At 38.9% G+C, this 22,010-nt stretch overlaps 1 protein-coding gene across 3 annotated transcripts in view; it reads left to right on the top strand.

The window, feature by feature from the left end:
• PHTF2 (putative homeodomain transcription factor 2) overlaps nucleotides 1-22,010 on the top strand; it is a 65,584-nt gene that overhangs the window by 12,266 nt on the left and 31,308 nt on the right. For all 3 annotated transcript variants that reach the window (XM_090135457.1, XM_031592759.2, XM_090135454.1), the window contains exons 2-5: nucleotides 1,795-1,871; nucleotides 15,321-15,377; nucleotides 19,426-19,495; nucleotides 20,509-20,667. In XM_090135457.1, coding sequence (XP_089991583.1) covers nucleotides 1,827-1,871; nucleotides 15,321-15,377; nucleotides 19,426-19,495; nucleotides 20,509-20,667 — 331 coding nt within the window. In that variant the 5' untranslated portion in view covers nucleotides 1,795-1,826. The remainder of the gene's footprint in view (nucleotides 1-1,794; nucleotides 1,872-15,320; nucleotides 15,378-19,425; nucleotides 19,496-20,508; nucleotides 20,668-22,010) is intronic.

Here is a 22,010-nt window from a genome sequence, read left to right as displayed (position 1 = left end):
TTAGTTGCTGATAGTTGCTCTTAGTTAAACTCCCACTGTTATTAGAAACCCAATTACAGTTCTTGATACAAGTGGTGGCTTTGCGTTCTAACTGACGTGATGTGGCTTCTGTGGTGATGATAACAACAGTGGAAGAATGATGCTGTTCTGCTCTAAAAGCACTGTTGTGATAACTCTGAAATGAAGCTGTGAGCTCCTTCAGAGCTGTTCCTTTGTACGGTGTTGTAATCTTCCTTAACATTGTATGAAGGATATTGAACTTTTACTGTTAAAAACCATAAATAAAATACTCAGAAGATGCTGTAAGTATTAAAAAAAAACAAACACACACAGAACTTGGTGAAAGATAAGCATGTATTGCATTATGCTCCTTAGAGATTCACAGGAGCCGCTACAAACGAGTCTGTTTGTTGAAGATCTGTACTATAGTGTTTGTAATGCATATGCCAACTTAAGAATACAGCATCTCTGAAGTAGCACACAGTGTGCAGCAAGAGTAGGTGTCAGTGCAGAATGGAGTTTTCCCGTGCGTCTGCCCTCTTGTTCCAGGAGTCTCTGGGAGATGGGAGCATGGATGGGCCGTGTAGCGGTATTACCTGCGGTGTTCTTACACAGAAACGTATGATGAGGAAAATTCAGTGCTACTTTTTTCTTTCCCATAAACCATGTCAAGTTCTTGGTGATGAAGAATGTATCATACCGTGTCACAACTTACCCTAATGCTTTGGCATTTCATACAGATTTGATTTCAATCTATTGCATAGTTTGTTTCCATCTACAGAGTGAGGGACTTCGGTACGCCCCACTGGCTCTTTTTTAACCAGGCTTCAGTTTGGCATACTTGTTAATACATACATAGAGATTGAAAAGGAATCAGCGAGTTGAATGGTTGTTAAACACAAGTACTGATGTTTTGGAAAATATTTGTTTCCAGTTCTTTCTTCCTTTTGCTTCACTGGCTGCTTCCTGCTTTAATTAACAGCTTGGACTGTGAGCACTACGTACACCTCGCTGTTATCAATCTGTTTTTAAGTAGTCTGTGAAATATTTGGTTTTGGTTTTAGTTGTAATACATTCATATATAAAAGAACTTGCATATTATTATAAAACATCCGGAAAGGACTCTGTAATTCTCACGTGTGCTTTCAGTTAATTTTACAGAATGTCTGCTGTGAGAGAAAATGTGCAATTTGTTCTCTTACTCTTCCACATAAAAGTAAAAGCAGAGTGTGGCCAAACCGTGACAAGGGTGGAAGAGTGATTTGTAGGAGTGTAATCATTTTAAATCTGCAGCTTTGTAATGTTTATTTTCTTTATACTGTTTTTTTTCAGTGCTAACTCTGACTGCACAGAACAATACTTCGTAGTCATTTTCAAGGGAGAAAGTTTTACATAGGCTGAGTTCCTCCTTCTCATATCACTGTCATTTGGTTCAATGCTTAAAAAACCCCAAAGCCTCTTCCTGTTTGTTACCATTAAAACAAGTGTGCGACTCTTCTGTAGCTTCTTCTGCCTTAGCTTTGGTCTCTTCCTGAGTGGATTAATATTGTAATCAGAACAGATATTTTTTTGTGATCAGTGCTGTTTTTGTTCTTCCCCAAATGCCTACTAGTTTGTATGAGCTTTTCTTAATGTTTTATAACTCGTTGATCTCTTGGCATCAGAATCCTTACGTGGCATTCTGCATTTAATGAAACTTCCCCAAGGTTCTCCTGAGATAATACAGCACCGTCTGTGTGCCACCTGTGTTACACTGGAAAGTGGAAGTAAAGTTCTGTTTCTTTCTGTTAACAGCCTAAAATGACTGGGTGAATTCAGTGGAATAAATGGCGTCCAAAGTAACTGATGCTATAGTTTGGTACCAGAAAAAGGTAAGCTTTCTGTTTGTTTTTATGGTGACTTCAGGGGAAAAAAAAAAAAAAAAAAAAAAAAGTTGGCTTATTGCATTGTATGTGTAAAGTATAATAAATGTAAAGTAGTGCTGTGTTGCTGGTTGGTGTTCTGTGAAAGGGAGTAGCTTGGAAATCTGCCTCTGAAAGTAAATACATGCCTAATGACAATACCTTGCAGGATAGAACTGCTTTTGGTCTGGCTATTGATTTCAGTGTAATGTTGATTAATGTACTCGTGTGCAGGAGGATGCTGTTTCTATAGTACATAAAAGAATCATTGTATCTAAGTAGAAAGTAAGAATTCAAACATTCTCTGTTAGTAGCAAGGATTCATGTATTCCAGAGCCAAAGGAGGCTTCTGTAGAAGTCAATTAAAAAAACTGAGAATGGAGAGAAGCAGTAAAGAGAAAAAAGATCTCACTGGGAGATGTACAGTTACAGTATCTCCTGATAGTGTATATATTTTGTTTCGTATCTGTACAGAGAAATATTGATGTCTGATTAACTTATTATTTTGTTAATTTCAAGTTATTGTATCCTCTTGGCATTCGTGTACTGGTTGACTTATTCAGCTAAATTGTTTTTAAAAGCATGGAGAATTTTACTGAGTTTGGATGTAGGATTTAAGGTGTGATGAGCTTGTTCTTTTTTTCCTTTATCTCCTTGCTTCGGTAGGTTCCTGTTTTCCTTGGTCCAGTGGCTTTCCTTTGGGGAGTACACATACTGCTCTTAGAGGGAATAATGACAATGGTCTTCAAAATAGAAATTGAGGTTAACTTTTACTTTTAAGCACCTGTAACTTGTGGAATTCTGGCAGTACTGACAACCTGACAATGTCATCTTCTCAACTGTGAATTAAAGGTGCAGTTGGAAAAGCAGAAAAATGAATTCTGCTTACTTAATTTATGCTCTATATTCAATTATGTATTAAAAATTTGAGAATCATTCAGAACTTGATGAGGATTTTTTTATGCTTTATACTCTCTCCCTTTCCTCATTCAAGCTTTTAGAAAAACTATTTGTGTCCACGTAAAGAAGATTACATGGGCAGATTAAAGCACAACCAACCCTTGGGTGCCCACGAGAAGCTTGCATCTCTCAGCGCTTTGTGGAGTTGTAGATGGCAACTTTCTTATTTGTACATTTAAAAAAAAGAAGTCAAAAAACATATTGCTGAATTTCTTCAGTAACGAGTTTGGAATTGCTGTTACATGGCTTTACTTCTCAGATCCATTCTATGTACGCACATAGCTGTAAACCCTTGATAGTGTCCTGGTTTTTCCATGGTAGCACGGATGAGGTGCATAAAGGCAGCCATGCGCAGTGGAATTGTGTGGTGTTTTTGAATTTCTTGATTGTGGGTCCTTTCAGCTGTTACAGAGATTTGTAGGGTGACTTGGAGGAAGATTTAATGTACCGAAATTCAGTGGACGATCTCATGGAAGGGAGAAGTGATGCTTATTGTAAAAATCTTACATTAAGCTGATTTTTCCTGCTCCTCAGGTTTTGTGGTTGGTGATGGTGAACAATCACAGACAGATTTATTATGGCATTCAGCTTTATCTTTATGTAGAAAGTGGTCATTTGATGTGAGCAAGAGTCTCATGTCTCCAGAAATCTTAATCAAAGGTCCTGCTCTTTTTCTTCTGTTGTCTGTTGGTTTTTTTGTTTGTTTTTTTTTCCCTGGTTTGAGGTACATCTGTGGTCCTGTTGGATGCTTAGGAAAAGAAATGCTGTTTGTGATCACCACAACTTTCCCTCCTCTTTGTGCTGGGAACGCAGGGTCTTCTGATGAGTCCCTGCGCTGTGATGGTACAGGGAGCAGAGCAGACCTTCTGGTTTGGATGCCAACAACTCATTCCTCAGTTTTACTGTTCCCAGGAGGCTGCTTCTGACAGAACACCTCACTGTCAGTACAGGTTGTTCTTTTAACCCTGGTTCCTTTGCTTTTTTCCAGTGATTGCACACACATGTTCTGCTTAGAGCATTCAGGTCAACAGCAATATTTCTGCTGCAAGTCTGCAGGTTTTCACAAAGGTCTGCTCAGGCAGAAAGTATAAACTGAGGCAAAGGATTGTTTTATGTGACCACCATTACTTTGTGAAAGACTGGGCTGTCTTCAGGAGAGATGCAATGTTGTGTGGACCTGATGTCAGTGTTCTCCATGGTGTGAACAAAGTTGAATTGCAGTCAATTGCAATCAGAAAGCTTTCAGAACTTCTTTCTGAATGAGAGAGTGGAGTCTTACTCTGGGACAAATTCAGAGATGTTGCATCTCATGTAAGTGTTCATGATAATTAGGTGGTGATCTCTAGGTCCCAATTTAGTGAGAGAGAGCCTGGATCAGGCTGATAACTCCTAGAAGTTGTTAACTTTGTAGTGCTGTATATGATCTATTCCTAAGAAGATCATGAACTTTCCAGCCATGTCCCTGATTTTTTCCCCATGGATTCATTGTTTGTACTTAAATTTTGAACTGGGAAATGGAAGAACTGTGCTAGAGATGGGTGGGTAGCAGGCATGTTTCTTGTTCCTCTTGAGACCTTTCTATTATGCGATTGCTTATGATGGCAAAATGCTGGGCTTGCTTTCAATTCTAAGTGCGTCACATTTGTCCCCCTTGCTTTGCTTTTCAAGTCTGCTGAATCCTCACTGCTGTAGCTGAAATTGAAAGTGGGGAGAAATCAATACTTAGCAGTAAAACATTGTTTCTGGGTCAAGAGAGAACTGGGGTTGCAGTAATTATTGCTCAAACTGATGGCTTGCCTATGTGATAAAATGAAAAAAAAGAACTATTATTTTGGAAAGTTTTTTTCACATAAATGAGTTGCTATATGAAAATCCTAACGAAAAACATGAAGAACTTAGAATATTGATAGCCAAATATAGAGAAACAGCATACTTGAATAGGCGGTCGCTTATTGTGAAAGAGATATTAAATAGATAACTTACTCCATGTGGTTTTGTTTTCGATTTTGGTATATTTTTAAACTTGCCTTTATTTTGCACTAGATTCCCCTCTATTGAATTTCAAAGGTCTGCTGTCTCCTCAAAAGTCAGGCACTTCTGGACTTCTGTGGTAGAGTTACGCAGCTGAGCTCTTCCAGCCGCACTGGCACGCAAGTTCTCCAAGGGGCAGCACCCAAGGCTCCTTGCTCGTGTGACTCATTCTATTGTCTGCAATGGAGCTTCTCACGGGAGGATGATTTAGTAATGTGCTTAATCGTTTAAAGGTCAGACTTTTTATTGTGTAAACTTGTGCATTGTTGTTGCAATAGATGCAGTGTGCTTATAGTGCGGAGGAGCTCTTTATGACTGCCTTGTAAAAATGCTTTATTAGTTCTCAATTACTTTTATTTGGATTGTAGGGTTTGTTAACACAGGTTTGTTATCTGAGATTAGGGCTGCACGGATGTGGTACGTGGTAGTGTGGGCTTCCCTGCTGCTGCAAGCAGCGATGGCGCAGGGCATGAAATGTGGGCATGCTGGCTGTGTAGGAAGGTGTATAAATGAGCTGCTGTGGAGCTCCTGGGCGGACGGAGGAGCGCCCTGCTGAGATGTTTGCGTGTGTCAGGGAGGTCAGACAGGCGTGTGTCGGCTTGCTGTCAGCACGTGGCTGCGCAGCTCTTGCAGCAGCGGGTGTGGCGGGGCTCCTGCATCCGTCCCTGGCAGCTGCCGAGCTCAGAGGCGCCTGTCTGTGCTTTGTTAATAAATAGCCTTAGGATTATGTGTGCGTATTCAAAGTACTGTGTCAATAACAGCACCTGAGGTTAAAAACAATGAAATCGGTCGTAACCTGAAATACTGCTTAGAACTTAAAATCTTTGCGTTCATTTATTATAACACTTTCAAGGCTTACAATTAGTAGTAGGTGTGCAATTTCCGCTCTGACTTCCAATTTCACAGCTATATGTTAAAACCAAGCGTATACCAAGGAATAATCAATGGTAAACCAAGGAATTTACTGTCACAGCTTTTTGATTTTTAACGCTCGCAGTTTTGCTACAAAAATGGAGGTCTTTGCACACATTTGTTAACAATATTGCAGGAGAGAATTAAGTTCTTCCAACTCTTGGGGGTGATTGTCGGTGAAGGCAGAATGGAACTTAATGAACCTGGATCCTGCATCTAATTGCTTATCATTTAACTTTGCCAGCACAGCTTTATGCTGCTTTGGATGTCCTTTGGGTACTGCTGTTAAAGGGCGCAATAAAGCAAATGAGATGTTTTCTTTGCCATGGTTTTAAAGGGCAAAATTAGAGTTGTAATTGCATTAAGATCTGTAATGTTTAGTGTTTTATAGCTCATTAACCTAAGATTATACTTTCCAGCTTAATAAAGAAAGCAACAGTAATTATGTCATACCCTGAAACTACTTGATTTCCCTCATGGTACTGAATTAATGTGATACGTTGGTGACCCTGGCACACAAACCAGTTTTTGCACAATGGTCTGGGTGTGTGGCTGTATTACTGAGAACTTGGGATGCTGAAACTCTCAAAAAGGTCAGTCTTCAAGTGCCAAAACTTGACAAGAATCAGAGCTGACTGTTTTTGGAAATGATGTTCCCCAGGGTTCAGTTTGGGACCAGGTTTGTTTATGTATCAGCGATCTTGATGAGGGGACGGAGGATCGAGCGCACCCTCAGTTAAGGTTTGCAGGTGACACCAAGTTGGATGGGTGTGTTGATCTGCCAGAGGAAGGGAAGGCTCTGCAGAGGGATCTGAGCAGGCTACGCTGATGGGCAGTGTCCAATTTTATGGCATTCAGCAGGGCTGCTTGCTGGATGCTTCACTTGGGTCATAACAACCTCAGACAGCAGCATAAGCATGGGGAAGGGTGGAGAAAGTTGTCTGACAGAAAAGGATCAGGGGGTGTTGGCTGACAGCCAGCTGAATGTGAGCCAGCAGCATGCCCAGGCATCCAAGAAGGCCAAGGTGTTCTGGCTTGCATCAGAAGTAGCGTGGCTGGCAGAAGTGGGGAAGTGACCCGTCCCTCTGCGCTTGGCACTGGGGGGGCCAAACCTCAGCTGCCGGGTCTGGTTTGGACCCCTCACTGTGTGTTGCTGGATGTGTTCAGAGAAGAGCAATGAAGCTGCTGAATGTGCTAGAAAGCAAGTGCTGTGAGGAGTGGCTGAGGAAACTTTTTAGTCTGAGGAAGAGGAGGCTCAGAGGAGGTAATAGAATCATGATTCCATTATTCTGTGAAAGCGCTGAAAGGAAAAATATGTATTTACCAAAGCTGCTTTTCTATGTAATACTGAAGTTGTCAGGTTGTCAGCTGACCCAATAATGGGGATCACCTTCAGCACCTTGTTTTGGCGAGTCAAAATTCAAGTTACTGAATCTTATGCAATTGATCAAACCCACAGTGTGGCTGAACAAAGCAGCTGTGTGCTGTGCCTGGCTGCTGACATTCATCACTTACTGAGTGAATTTGGCCAGGGTGCGAATGCAGTTTAAACTGTAAGAAGCTGAATGTATCTGTGAGAGGGAGCGAATGAGCTGCAATTCCCTCTGTTTGTAAGAGCGATTCTTGAATTGTTTCGTTATGCCTCATCAAGCTATAATTTAGTATTTCTTTTCCTGAGAGAACTGATTTATCTCTCAGTCACACAGCAGGATGTTGCTGGCACAAGGAATGGGTGCTGTGGGAAGTGGAAGTAATCAGGAGTGAGGGCAGTGCTGTTTCAAAATTACAGCGGCAATGATGGTGAGCTTGCTGGATTTTTGGTGGTCTTCAGGGAACAATACTAAATAATGAGGCTGTCTGTGTGGTTTTCTTTGTCCAGTTATTTCTTGAGACTGCTTCGTTTTGTGCAAACGCATAACTGTAAGAAAAATGTTGCTGAGGGCTTAAGTCTTGAAGAATAACTGGGCTGTAGCCATAGTGTAGGCAGTGGGTCAAGGGAAGGGATTGTCCCTCTCTGTTAAGGTTGTGGTACTGCGTTTAGGATGCTGTGCCCCGTCTGGGGCTGTGCAGTAGGGGAAAAGGCATTGATGTTCTTTGGCAGGCCCAGCGGAGGGCCACAAAGATTGTTCTGGGCTTGAAGCGTGTGATGGTCTGGAAGACCATGGTTTGTTCTGTCTGAAGAAGAGAGGGCAAAGGGAAGAGCTCACTGTTGCCACAGCTGTCGTCTGGGTGGCCATGAAGGGACAAAGCCAAGTCTTCTCAGAGGCATGCAGGGATTGCAAGAGAGGCAATAAACACACATTGAAATAGGGGAAATTCAGGTATAGGAAAACTGTGAGAGTTGCCAAGCATTAAGTTAGGGTCCCAGAAAGGCTGTAAAATCCCCAAACTTTGGACATGTTCAGAACTTTCTTGGATAAGTCCTTGAGAAACCTCCTGTAGTTGGAGCTGCTCTGCACAGGAGCTGAGTGTCCTCCAGAGCCTGCAGTTCTTTGATACCTTTAGTCTGAGATTTGAAGACGAGTGAACTTCATAATGGATTGCTCTGTACTTCAGTGACAAATGGAATCTCGTGCAGTTTGTTTTTTTTTTTTCTCTTTTTTTCCTGAGTAGTTCTTTTAATGCACAGAAATGGTAACCTAAAGAAAGTTACTTCTAATGTCCACTATATGTCACTAGGAAGTGGCTTAGGGTGGGTCTTGGTAATTCCTTTACTGTATATTCTGGATATACAGTGTTTGTGTCTGTATATATTTCTGCATATTCTTATGCATAAAATTTTTGTTTAATTCTAAGATGAAAAATAAGGTCTTTCATGTTCTTAGCAAATCTACTAAAATCTCCAAATTATTTCTTGGGACAATAAGGAAGGTTGGCTGATGTTAAGAAGAGTTAATATATATTGACTGATGCAGAGAAAGTAGTAATACATAGATGATAAATGTTTAATTATCCATTATTGTACTCTGAAAATAGTATCTTCGAAGGAAGCTTTGGTAAAATTATTGTTCAGTGGAATGGCTCTTAGTTCACTGCAGTTGAAGTTATTGCCAGCTCATTAGTTGGTAATTTACACAATTAAGAATAAATAATTCTTCATTTTTAAGCTGAAAGAAGGTAGATTTAGGTTAGATATAAGGAAAAAGCTTTTTACAGTGAGTGTGGTGAGGCACTGGAACAGGTTGCCCAGTGGTTCCCATCTCTGGAGACTTTCAAGGTGAGGCTGGACCAGGCCCTGGGCAACCAGCTCTAGCTGTGTGTCCCTGTTCATTGCAGGGGGATTCAACTAGATGGCCTTTAAAGGTCTCTTCCAACTCTAAACATTCTGTGATTCTGTGATTTTACTCTGCACAGTTGGTTTTGCTTCTCCTTCTGGGAGTAAGGGAGAAGGAAGGGAATCCCAGAATCTTTTAGTAACTACTCAGCAGTCCTAAATTCCAAGCTTTGTACATAAGGTTATACAACTTTTATTTCTTCATTTTACTTCTATGTTTAAGTAAACGTTTCTAAACTCATCCCTATTGACAGACAGTGCTAAAGCTATTATACTATACATCTCTGGCTATGAACTAGGTTTGTCTTAGCTTAGCTTGTCTTGTCCGTGTATCAATGATAAAAGAAATGGGGGAGGATCAGGAAGTGCAACACCTTGAAAATGGAAAAGCAGCCTGAAAAAAAAAGAAGTCTTAGTAGTAAAAAATCAAGAAAGATAACGACACTGCTGAACTACTAAATTATTGCCTTTACTGCAGTGATCAGTTAGGTAGAAATAAAAGAGGGTTTAAAGTAACTTCTAATAAACTTGTCCTGTGAATTGAGAAAATAAAAGATGTTTTGTCTGGTATCCATAAATGTATACTTCAACATAAGCTTAATATGAAGCTTTGTTTTTTTAAATGAATAATATTTCACGTATATAAATTATTTACACGTCAGTCTCAATGTTAAAAACATTCTGTTGTAGGTTTGTACAGCTTCTGAAAAATGTTGGACTGTAAAAATTAATAAATTGTAGTAGCTAATATGCTAATACTAAATATTCTAATAAGGTGTTAAAAACTTAATTTCCTTGGTAGACAGCCTAAGGAAGCAACGTCACTTTTTATTCACCAGACTGTGTATCTTGTGTCCTTTGGATTTGTAGTAGTATTTTGATGTTGCTTGTAAAAATGTGTAGCAGCTTTAATGGACAAAGCTTAGCGTGCAGATTTCATTATGGATAAACATTAAACTTTTAAGATCCTGCAGGAAATGCGATGTATTCTTAGGATTATAATCTTCATTAGCCTTCTTTGTCATAAATTATAAATGTCTCCTGAAATATTGATCGATTCCATTAGAATCCGAAGGCTCTGTGAGTATTGGGCTACACGTTGATACCATCGCTGCATTAGCTTAAAGTGAATATCAGTGTCATTCACAAAGCTCAAATTCAGTCTTGATGCACACGTGACTATTGATCTGTTTATGAGAAAGACACTGGGAAGCAATAATTTGCAGTGCAGAAACCCTTAGCGTTGGGCTTTATTTGAAACCAGAATGAGCTGTCTCCAGTAGCTTAACTTACTTAGACAAATTGCGTTTAGTTGTTAGAAAAACTAGCTGTAAAAGTGTCAAACACGTTTAAATAGACAAGGAAATGTGCTGAAATGCTGTCTGAGCTATTTGGTTGGGAAGAAGGAAGTGCAAGTGTTGCTAACCTCCTGAGTTTATTGCTGCTTTTCAAACTACGTGACCTTCCCCTGCTTGCTTGAAGTAGTGCAATTTATGAGATCAAAGTTGAGCTCATCTTGTCATCTCTTGTTTCTGAGAAGGGTTTGAAGTATATTTACATGTATAGTGTTTGAATGAGTCCAGTGGCTTTTGATGCTTTCAGTAAGTTTTCAATTTGAGACAATTTTTGGAAGTTGCAATAATGGCTTACAGTGTGTTTTCACCTTCAAATAATTCTAAAAATGAGGTTAAATATTTCTAAAAAAATGTATAAAGGTGTAAAATGTTGCAACACCTTCTAGGTGGAACTTGCTGTCACGCCACCCCCACATCTCTTTTTCTGTCCTTGATGTCTCTCTGGCTACACCTGAAGCAACATTTTCCATTGTGAAAGAACGTTGGCAGGATTTTCAATCTTCAGTAATCCTGCATTTGCTGAAACTTGTAACAGCTGCATGGAGAACAGTTGGTAGTTCTACAAATACGTAATGGAGCAGGGTTCTTTAATCTTCTCATTCGGGCATTTATTGAAGCAAGCTGTCTTGACTGAATATTTTAGAGTTAACTGGTTTGGATAGACTGCATAGAGTCTTGTCATTGAGGAAGCCCGTGGTGCATGATTTAAACTAAATTAATACAAAATATTTGCTCCAAAATATCTACAACAAACAACAGGTTTGTTGTACCACAGTTTATTCCATCTGTAGCATGCTATTGACATGTTTCCTACAAGGGGGATGTGCTGTTGATTGTGCTTGGTGATGGAATCATGGAATCACCACGTTTGGAACAGACCTACGAGATCATCAGTCCAACCATCCACTTAGCACCAGTATTTCCCCACTAAGCCACGTCCCTTAGTGCCACATCTAAATGTTTCTTGAACACCTCCAGAGACAGTGACTCAAATACCTGCCTGGGTAGCCCATTCCATTTCCAGCCATTCAAGAGCAACAGTTAAAAGATAGGCTTATCACATTACTTGAAATAACAAATTATTAAGAAAGAAAGAAAGGAAGGTTTTTTTTTTTTTAAGGTTAATTTATTTTTTGCTAAATCCTTAAACAAACAAAAAAGCTGTAGAGTACAGCTTATGATCTACTTTTGATTAGCTATTTTGTAAATGAGGACAAATTCTGTGATAAATTAGATAAAAATTGGGATAGTGTTATGTACTTTGCTTAATTGAAAAAAAACAACCAGTTGTAGGTTGGATTAATGGCTTGAAGTGCCAGTGACAGACTATTTTGCCAAGTCTGGCACAAAGTTTTAAGCAGATTTTAAAAGCTTTAGTTGTTGTATACTTTAAAAAAAAAAAAAGGCATTTTCAGCCTTTTTTTTTCAGCCTTCTTTGAAGAATACTGCAGAATTTGCAGGTGTAATGGGAGAGAATTGGGGTAGATTTGGGAGCTTCAGGTATATGCAGGTCTTGATATCAACTTAATGATTCCACACATAGGAACCTTGAACACCTTTGTAGCTCTGGGAACAATTGCTTATGAAGGAAAACCTTGCTTTGATCAAGTTTTGTGTATATTTAAGTTCTTCATGATAGAAGCATGGGCAGTTCTATCTCTAGAAGTCTATTTCCTCATTGCCTTCAGAAATTAACTTTTTGGGCACTATTAAGTGTTTTTCTTTTTGGTGTCCCTCTGGTATGTACAGTTTCAAAAAACTGAGCAATGAAGAGCCAGAGAGAGCTTAGATGTAAGCCTCAGACAACTTAGTATTTGGATTTAACAAGGAATATAATATATATGTAAATACTTAAAAATCAGAACTCTCCGAGGATATAATTGCCTGATGTTCTCACTTTAAAACTGGGAAGGCTTGCTAGTAGTAACTTTAGTCTTGAATTCCTTCATTCACTAACTCTGGTCGTTTAGCACGTTCTCTTTCTCATGTCCAGTATTTATTATATATTGCAACTTGTCAATGAAAATCTCTTCTCAGTGAATTCTGCTGGATGTATTGGTGAGAAAATAGATAAGTTTTCCTGTTGTTGGGTAGAAGAAAAGATTGAATGTCTCTGTTTTTTACTTTTCTGTCAGTAACACTGGGTCTACGGATTTTTTTTTAATGTGTGAAATTAAGTGGGCCAGTATGTTACCTTACAATGATGCCCTTATTTGCTTGTATTTCCTTCTGGTAGGTTTGCAAGAGAAGCACAGATGGATGCTTGTGCTGTTTGAGAGAAGGGAAATTGAAGATCAGGTGCAGATTTGATGGGCTGAGCTTGTATGTGCACTCCCAAAAGTGCCTCAAAAGGTTTCCTAAAGCACAAAAATGCACAATTGGGTGGGTTAAAAAAAGTAATAATAATTTGCAAGAAATTGTAGTGATAATTGCTCTCTGCAACTGTCTCTAGAACTCTTTTCTGTTTGCAACAGTGTGCCTTTATTTAACAGCCTTTTACTCAGATTTTGATAATTGACCATGATCAGAAAAGATTGGCCGGGCCAGTACATATTGTAAAAGACCATCTTCCTGGTCCTTTTCTCTTATTTTGCCTGCTGCTGAAATAATTACCTTATGGAGTAACGTTAAAAGAAAAATATCAATGGCAAAATCCTGCTTGTGTGTTTTGGAGACAGAAGCTGCTGCCTAGGATGTTTGTGGGAGAAGATGAGTTAGCCCAAATGAAATTTGGTCGACTGACTTGCATCAGATGTCTTCTGGGATCTGTTTCCCGGAGCTCCTATAACAAGTGATCTATTGTTTGTTTATGTGAAGGACTCTCTTAAAGACTCTTTCAACTCTAAAACAGTATCGGTCGTGAATGGGATCAGAAATACAGAGTTTGCTTTGCAATTTTCTTGGCACAAAGGCCTCCATGTTTGTTTCTTGCGCAATGAAGTGGGAGGCAGACTCTTCTGTCTTTGTAGAAAGAAAGCTTGTTGGCAAGCGAGGGGGGGAAAGACCCAATATTAAGCCATACAAAAAACTCACTTAGGACTCTTTTCAGTAAATGTCATGAAAAACTGGAAGATCTGAAATGTCATTTAAAATGTATTTAGGAATAAGCCAAAGCAATTTGATGTAAACATCTGGGTGGAGTGCTTATTCAACATATTGACTTTTTAATTGGTGGCAGTTATCCAGATGAAGCCAGCTCTTAAACTAGCTTTATTTTAATTAGTTTAATTATAGCAAGTGCTTAATCTGCTCAGTACAGTGCCTGACTTCTCCATTATTTTCCATGGTATATGTGCTTTTTCTAAATGCAAGGTGCTAAGTATGTCATCATCTTATTACTAAAAATTGGTAGGTTTTTCTTTTGGTTTGTTAGGATAGTGAGCTTGAAACTGTTTGGGTATTAATATCTTGTGAATAGGAAGTACTAAGCAAATATGAAAATAAGCCATGGAATGATCAAGCAGTGGGCTTTTTTCCTTCCCATCGGGTGTTTGGACCAAGCTGGTTGTATCAGCTTTCTTTACAGTCAATAAAGAGACTTTGAGTCAGTTTCCTTCCATACATGCATCTGCCTTGCTACTGTGACACAAAATCAATGTTATGCTTCAGAGCTTGGTAACAGGAACCAAGGTTCAGGTATGAGGCAGTAAGTGTGGGTGCACGTGTGTGTCTGTATGTGTATCTAAGGAGAAAACTTTAAAAACATTTGGTGAGGGCACTGGCTGCTCAGAGAAGCTGTGGGTGCCCCATCCCTGGAGGTGCTCAAGGTTGGATGGGGCCCTGGGCAGCCCGAGCTGGTGGGGGTTGGGGCTGGGTGGACTTTGAGGTCCCTTCCAACCCATGTTGTTTCTTGGTTCTACACTGTAAAACAAATCATAGAATCACTAAGGTTGGAAAAGACCCACAGGGTCATCCAGTCCAACCATTCACCCATCACCAATGGTTCTCGCTAAACCATGTCCCTCAACACAACATCCAAACGTTCCTTGAACACCTGGTTCTCTTTGGTAACTTCTTAGAAAGTTGCATTATCTCACATATTGACTTATTCTTGTCATTTTATCTTACCTTTAAGTCTTATAAATTTTTAACTGAAGTTTTCTACAGAACTGTGATGAGAGTAGAGCCTGGAGAAAACCAGTTCCTTTTTACTACAGCTTTTTAACTAAAAGCTTGTTCACATTCAGACAGAACTAAGATCTTTAGAAGAGCTTTGGGAATAAATAGACCGGCAGCTTAATGAGAGTCTCAGAAATCTTAGAACTGACAATCTTCAAATAATGCTTGTTCTCAGGAAAAGAAAATAGTACAGTATGGTATAAGGAAAAGATTAGTTAAATTTCAAAATAGGTCTACTAGGAGTGTTGTTTCATCAGTGATTCACTGGGGAAAAGGGCAGTTTCCTGATATTCTTTGTGCATTTTGAGTTTTCCCTGACCTGGAATCTAGCTGCCTCCCAGCCTGTTGGTAACTTCTGCTGCTGTGCAATCTGAAGAGATGGAACTCAAGACAATGGAGCTGTAAAAGTGGGTGGTGAGGAAAAGGAAACGTAGAGGGAGCCGTTCTAAAATAATGAGTGGAAGATCTGGCTTCAACTAACTGTGAATTGTATTTTCTTTCAAGTTAGCTGGCAGCAGCTGCACTGAGGCCGGGCAGCCCTGCAGTGAGGCTCTGGGCTGCATGGCCTCAGCCTGTCAGGCTCAGCAGAGCTGGGTCAGCCGGGTCCTGCCCAGTAGAGATGGAGTGTGGAAGGTGATGATTGCTTTGACAATAAGTCTCCTTGAGGAGATAACCTGCCGTCTTCATGTTTGTCTGAAAGATAGGTTGATTTTGTACAGTCAATTTATTTGAAAACCTAATTTAGATTCTGTTTTGTGTTCTTTTTAGATTGGGGCATATGATCAGCAAATATGGGAAAAATCAGTAGAACAAAGAGAAATCAAGGTAATACAGTATATCAAGTCTTTTTCTTTCTTTCTTTCTTTCTTTTTTTGCCAATTATCAGTAATGCTGTAATTGTATGTGCTGATGTAATTTACAATGTATGGGATATTCTTTAATGCTGATGAAGCAAAAACAGACTTCTGGAGTGTAACCAAATTAAACATAGTATACTCTATTTACTTTATATGACTGCTAAATCCACAGCATTTAAAAGTTCTACATCCGTCTGTACTTCAGTGCTTTTTTATTATTATCTTAAGCCAGAGCTTAGTTTATGAGTGCCTCTCTTTCACTCTGTGATGAATTCTAACACCAGTTATCTGAGCTCTCCTTACTTTCAGTTAGTTACCTTATCCCTCCAGTTCACTTTTCCTCCTTTATGATGCTGTCATTGTTTTGTACAGTTTATTAGACTGGTAAGTACTTCAGGCTTTGTGTCCTGAGAAAGCAGTTAACAGCAGTTTTTTGCATTTTGGTTTAACTAACAGTGCCATCAGTGTCTGCTGCATTGCTACAGTGTTCTGGGGAAAATAGTCAGTCCTATGTGTAATACTTCTGCTGATTGTAGATCGTGTCATACTCTGTAATGTTAAAATTAGTTTCTCTGGTGTTTTCTTGCAATTAACCTTTTCTCTTCAAGTACTGCACACAAGAAATATGCTATTACTGCATGAGCTTAAAGGCTGTGTTAATTCTTAGCATTAGTAAAATACACATTTCTTCAGCATTCCTGTGGTTTTCTGATTATTCTTCTCCACTACTTCAATAGCTAAATAGCAAGTGTTAGGGAGATGATTACATGGGAGCTCTCACCGACCTGATCTCTCTACAAAATCTACAGATTAGCTTTTAAATCAGAGATAATATTTTCAGAAGTGCTTCCGAGCCTGATAAGGGATCTTTGTGACACCACACCTCCAGAGCTGTGCAGCGTGCCCCGTTAGGCAGATGGAGGAGAAGTGGGCTGCTGCTGGTGCTGAGCTGGGTGAGTGCAGCTGCGGGGAGACCTGGGGACTGTGCAGCTCAGGTGCTGGGAGCTGCCAGGCAGCCCTCCCTGGCTCAGTAGTGCTGCGTGCCGCATGAGGTGCAGCTTTGATTGCTGCCATACGCTGGTGTGATCAGGAGGCTGTTGCACGACAATTGCATCTTGTGCTACCCGCTGTCTGAAGCATGCAGAGAGGAGGTGCAGAAATGCTCTTGATATTGGCACAACTAATTTCAAACGAAGGTGTTGGTGTGTGGCTTTATTTTCAGTGTCTTTTCAGTGACTGTGAAAACCATTTGCCATTACGACAGAAGTTCTTGTAGCTGCTGTGTAATAGGGCAACATTCAAATCGTTCATTGCAATTAACAGTTCTTGACCTGTGGGAAATTCAGCTTCTTTGGGTTATAGGTTGATAATTAACAAATTAAACAATGGGAGAAATGATAGCGCCCAGAAGAGTTAGCATTGATGGGGAGGCTTTCAAGGGAGACTGGATGGGGCCCTGGACAACCTGGTCTAGCTGTGGTGTCCCTGTCCATTGCAGAGAAGCTGGACTGGGTGGCCTTCAGAGGTCTCTTCCAACCCTGAGGAGTCCATGACTTAGCATAGTGAAGGGAGCACTGAAACAGGTTGTTACATTCAGGTGTCATACCTTTAAACTTCTATCTCAAAGCCATTGTAACGCTGTTTGTAAATGAACTTAACTAAAGGAGTTAATAAAGAACTTAACCAAGAAGTTATTTTTAGTAAAATATATATATATATATATATAGCCAGTAGTATAAATTAATATTAATATTAATAGGGTAGTTTTAACTGAACTATTAATTTTAAACTTTGTGCAGTGGAGTTTTTACAACAGTATTTTTAAGACCTTTTATTTTATATTATTAATAATAATTATTAATATTAATATGTATTTAATATATAAATATTTTATATTAACAATTAATTAATAATTATAATTAATTTATATTAAACCTTGTGGTTTTTATATTATGTAGCAGAAATGTGTTAAGTACTGAATAGAAATTATGTGAGTTAATTGGATGGACCTGAATAGCATGGAACATAATTATTTCTTAATTAACCTTATTTTGGAACACTGCTGTTTTCTGCATACATTACACAAGTTTGTGACACATGAATAGAGAAATTGCATCTTAATAAAAGGAATTCTTTCACTGTGTGTGGCAAAAAGTAGAGCTACCAGTTTACTATAGTTCATGGACACTGAAAGCATTTGAGATTTGACCAGTGACATTTTTTAAGAATGTCAGCACTGCTCTCCCTATGAAAGATGCATTGAGTTCCATTGTTGACTTTTTTTTTCTTTTTTTTTTTTAAAGTTCTTTCTGTAGAATGAAAATAGGCACAGTGGTAAATCGTTCATAGGACTGTCTGTATTTCCAGTGAGTTATTTCTTCTAAGATGCACATATCTGTTTATTTAGATTTTTGAGGAAAAAATCGTGAGGCCCATAAGCAGCAGTACAGTTGAAATGTATTGTATCATACAGTATCTTCTATTTTTAATCTTTAGAACCTTTTATGAAATGGAGTGGCTTGCTTATGCAAGAATTCCCAGCAATATATAGCTATTTATGGAGTTACAGTAATTACAATTTCTAAGTATGGGCTTCCACATAAAATTACTGCAGTTTTAAGACTGCTGACCTATGAAAATCTTGTACATTAAATGGTGCTAAGTCTGCCGTAAAACAGCGTTTGTCATCTTAAGAGCACATTTTGTCCTAACCACCCATCAATTCCATGTATTAATTTTGTTTAATTTCAAGCAAACTCTCTTTTTTTCTAATGGATCTACCAGGTGCTGACTATACAGCTAGTTCCTGGCCAACAGTGATTTCTTCTTGTTGGTTTTGGTTTTTATATTGTAGTGTTATTTAAAAGTAAGTCCAGCTGAATTGAAGTGCAAGAAATATTTTGAGCTGCACTATTTGAAAACATGCTTTGTGTAGTTACTATGAAGATTAACACAGCTAGATGTCATTGATCTTTCTCTCATTTTTATTCATTTAATTTGTATAATTTTATCTAAATTTAATGCTTATACTTAAGTAATACTTTTTTTTTTTTTTTTAAACATGAATGTAATATGACTGTGTTGGAAATCTGCAGTTCTCCAGCAAATGGAACTGCTATTTGAATGAGCGCAGTTAAATCGCTTCCATTATAATTCCATTTTGTATCCTCAATATTTTTTTGAATTGCTATATTTTACTCTGTCTGAATTGTACATGGAATCGTTATTAGCTTATGTGACCAGGAGCCTGATCTGAAGGCATCAAAGTAAACTCACAAGTATCTGTCTCTAAGAATCACATCTTAACATAAAGAATAAGCTTGACAGTTTTGCGAGGAAGTTTGGCTCTCCCATAAGGAAAGGTGCTGTTTCTAAAAGAAAGAATAAATAGAAACTTTCTCGTTTTCCCTGCTGCTTTCCTGTGTTGCTTACTTTTCCTCTTCTTTTTAATAGGCTGTTCTATGTTCGGTATTGGGAATTCTAATAGTTTCTAGAATTTGGACTTCTGACAGCAGAACTTGCTGTTGATTAGTGCTTTTACATTACAATGTGATTTGCTGTTTAGTTTTAGAATTGAGGAGTTCTAATATGAGCATTTGATGAAGTTTAATTAAATATCGAAGGAGAAAAGATTCAGGAAAGTAATTTGTGACAAAAGTTCTGGAAACCTAATATGAATGTACTACTAATTGTTGCAAGTGTGTGCAGATTTTGTCTGTATAACCCAAAGCCATGGGGAGTGTGTGCTCAGTGCTTAACAACATTTTGGATCTACGTAGTTGGGTCAGTAATTGTTGAGGTTTTGTTTAGATTGTCAGGTGTGAAAAAGGCATTGATTTGTGCCTTGTACCTCAGAATGTTTTATAGTACTTTAAGTCTCTGAAGTTGACTTTTGTCTGAATCGTTTAGAACAGTATAGATTAAACACAATTACTGACCACACCATTATTACCACATCACATTATTTCTGTCTTCTGTGTCAATATATGCTGATGTTCAATATTTGCGTATTTCAGGGTTTGAGAAACAAACCAAAGAAAACAGGACATGTAAAACCAGACCTCATAGATGTTGATCTTGTACGAGGTAAGTCTTGAGCTAGAAGAAGACACATTTCTCAAAATTAAATGAACTACCAGCCTGTCTCATAAGCTGAAGGCTCAAAAAAATGGATTTAATTTTTGAATAGACTTAGGTTTTGAGAAAAAGAAATCACTGGATTTCTATGGATGATAGTTTGGGCATTATCAGTTCAGCAGTCTCCTATTTCCATACTTCCAGACTTCTTTCAAATCTTCTGATGGTTTGAGGAAAGATTGTGTTAAAATTTTGGAAGAGTAACAGTTGTATAGGCATTAAATATTCCTTACACATTTTCAAGAGCAAAACAACAAGAGAAGGTCAGAGTGATGTAAGACTTCTCAAGAAGTATTTAATCTTTATTTGATCTTTATTTAATTTTCCTCATACCTCACAAAGACTGGGGAAAATGTTATCTAGATTATTTTTCCATGAGCCCAGCAGCCAGCTTGTCCTCAAAAATACATTCCTGTAGTGCTTGTTGAATTCATATCTAGAATTAGCAGACTCCCTGGTCTTTGCTAGCAGTCATGGAGTTGCTTACACATATGCACACTCTCCAGTTGTGGGTGACATGGATACACAGACTCTCTTAGAGCCATAGGTCTAAGCAAATACTAGACAGTTTTCTAGGTGCCAAAGAAGTGGGAATTTGCAGGAAGCAAGAAGGGAAAGTAATGGAAAGACATGGAAGAAAGAGAGTGTTTGAATGAGTGAGATGAAAATTGGTATAGAAGAAGAGACAGATAAATTAGTCTTTGGGTGGCTTCCCTTCTCCTAGAGCTAGGAGTTATCAGGTTGGCTGATACTGCTCCATGTTTCTCAACTGTATTCCACTTTCCTGAATGCACTACAGCAGTGCTCTGTGTTGATTACCATCAACATAGATGCATTTGGAACTATGTATAATTACATTTAATTACTGATCCTCTGTCTATAACTACTCAGCATCTCAATTTATTATTAGTCATAAAATGAAATACATTCTTTTTTTCTTTTTCTTTTTTTTTTTTTTGAAGGATCTGCTTTTGCTAAAGCAAAACCTGAAAGTCCTTGGACATCTCTGACCCGCAAAGGAATCGTGAGAGTTGTTTTCTTTCCATTCTTCTACAGGTGGTGGCTACAAGTGACATCGAGAGTCATCTTTTTCTGGCTGCTTGTTCTTTACCTTCTTCAAGGTAAAATTGGATTATAGTATCAGCTTCAACTGAGTGCCTTAATTTAACCATTACTACTTCTCTATGCTTTCTTCACTTAGTAGTTAAAACTCCTTCCAGTATATGCTGGAATAGATTGCAAAAGTGTCTTACGATTAGTTCCTCTTTTACAATTATATAAAGGGGACATTTTGAAAATTTAAGCATTTCCTCACAGGTTTTTTTCAGCACTTGTGTTACTTTGGCATATATAATTTAGGTTTCTAGGACTGATTTATTTCAAGACTGAGAGTCACCTAAAAAACCTTTGATTTTCAGGATTAGGATTAGTCCTGTTACTTGTGCTTCTTGATAAGAGCTCTTGGTCTGTGCAGAATGCTGAACCTGCCGTTATGCATCTTGCACAGCCCAGTAGGATGATGTGTGATCAATTTCCAGTTCTTCCATGGGTTATCTTATCACATCAGAGGCAGTAAACTTTAAGCTCATATTTCAGTCATACCTCAGCCATGCTTCTGGATGACTGACAGATCTATTATTGTTCTATATGCTTCTGCTAACTTTTCCTTTGTGCACAAAGGGAGTATGCATCTTAATTTTACTTCCTAGATTAACAGTTGTGCAACGTCATTTTATAACAAACAGAAGGAAATTCTCAGCTTTTAAAAAGAATGATGAATCACGAGTTCCAGTAATAGAAGCCTGTGCTCCTCTTAATTATATGTAATATAAAAGGGGAAAATTAGAGAAGGAAGAATGTAATGTAATGAGTCAGTATCTAACAGTGTGAAAGTCAGTAAGAGAATAAGTGTATTGGAAGCACGTACAACAAAAAACAAATCAGAAGCTTAACGCAAGTTGGGAGCAGAATCACAGAATCACAGAATTGCCAGGGTTGGAAGGGACCTCAAGGATCATGAATCTCCAACCCCCCTGCCACATGCAGGGCCACCACCATTCCACCTAATGCTAGACCAGACTGCCCAGGGCCCCATCCAATCTGGCTTTGAACACCTCCAGGGACGGGGCATCCACAACCTCCCTGGGCAGCCTGTTCCAGTACCTCACCACTCTCTCCGTAAAGAATTTCCCCCTGACATCCAACCTATATCTCCCTTCCCTCAGCTTAAAACCATTTCCCCTTGTCCTGCTGTCACTCACCCTTTCAAAGAGATGATTCCCCTCCTCTTTGTAGGCTCCCTTTATGTACTGAAAGGCTGCAATGAGGTCACCCCGCAGCCTTCTTTTCTCCAGGCTGAACAAGCCCAGCTCCCTCAGCCTGTCCTCATAGGGGAGGTGCTCCAGTCCCCTGATCATCTTTGTGGCCCTCCTCTGGACCCTCTCCAACAGCTCCCTGTCTTTCT

This window comes from Phasianus colchicus, chromosome 1 (genome assembly GCF_987193195.1).
Source record: "Phasianus colchicus chromosome 1, bPhaCol1.hap1.1, whole genome shotgun sequence".
Lineage (NCBI taxonomy): Eukaryota > Metazoa > Chordata > Aves > Galliformes > Phasianidae > Phasianus > Phasianus colchicus.
Note: the sequence above shows the minus strand (reverse complement) of the source record. Positions and strands in the feature narration are given on the sequence as shown.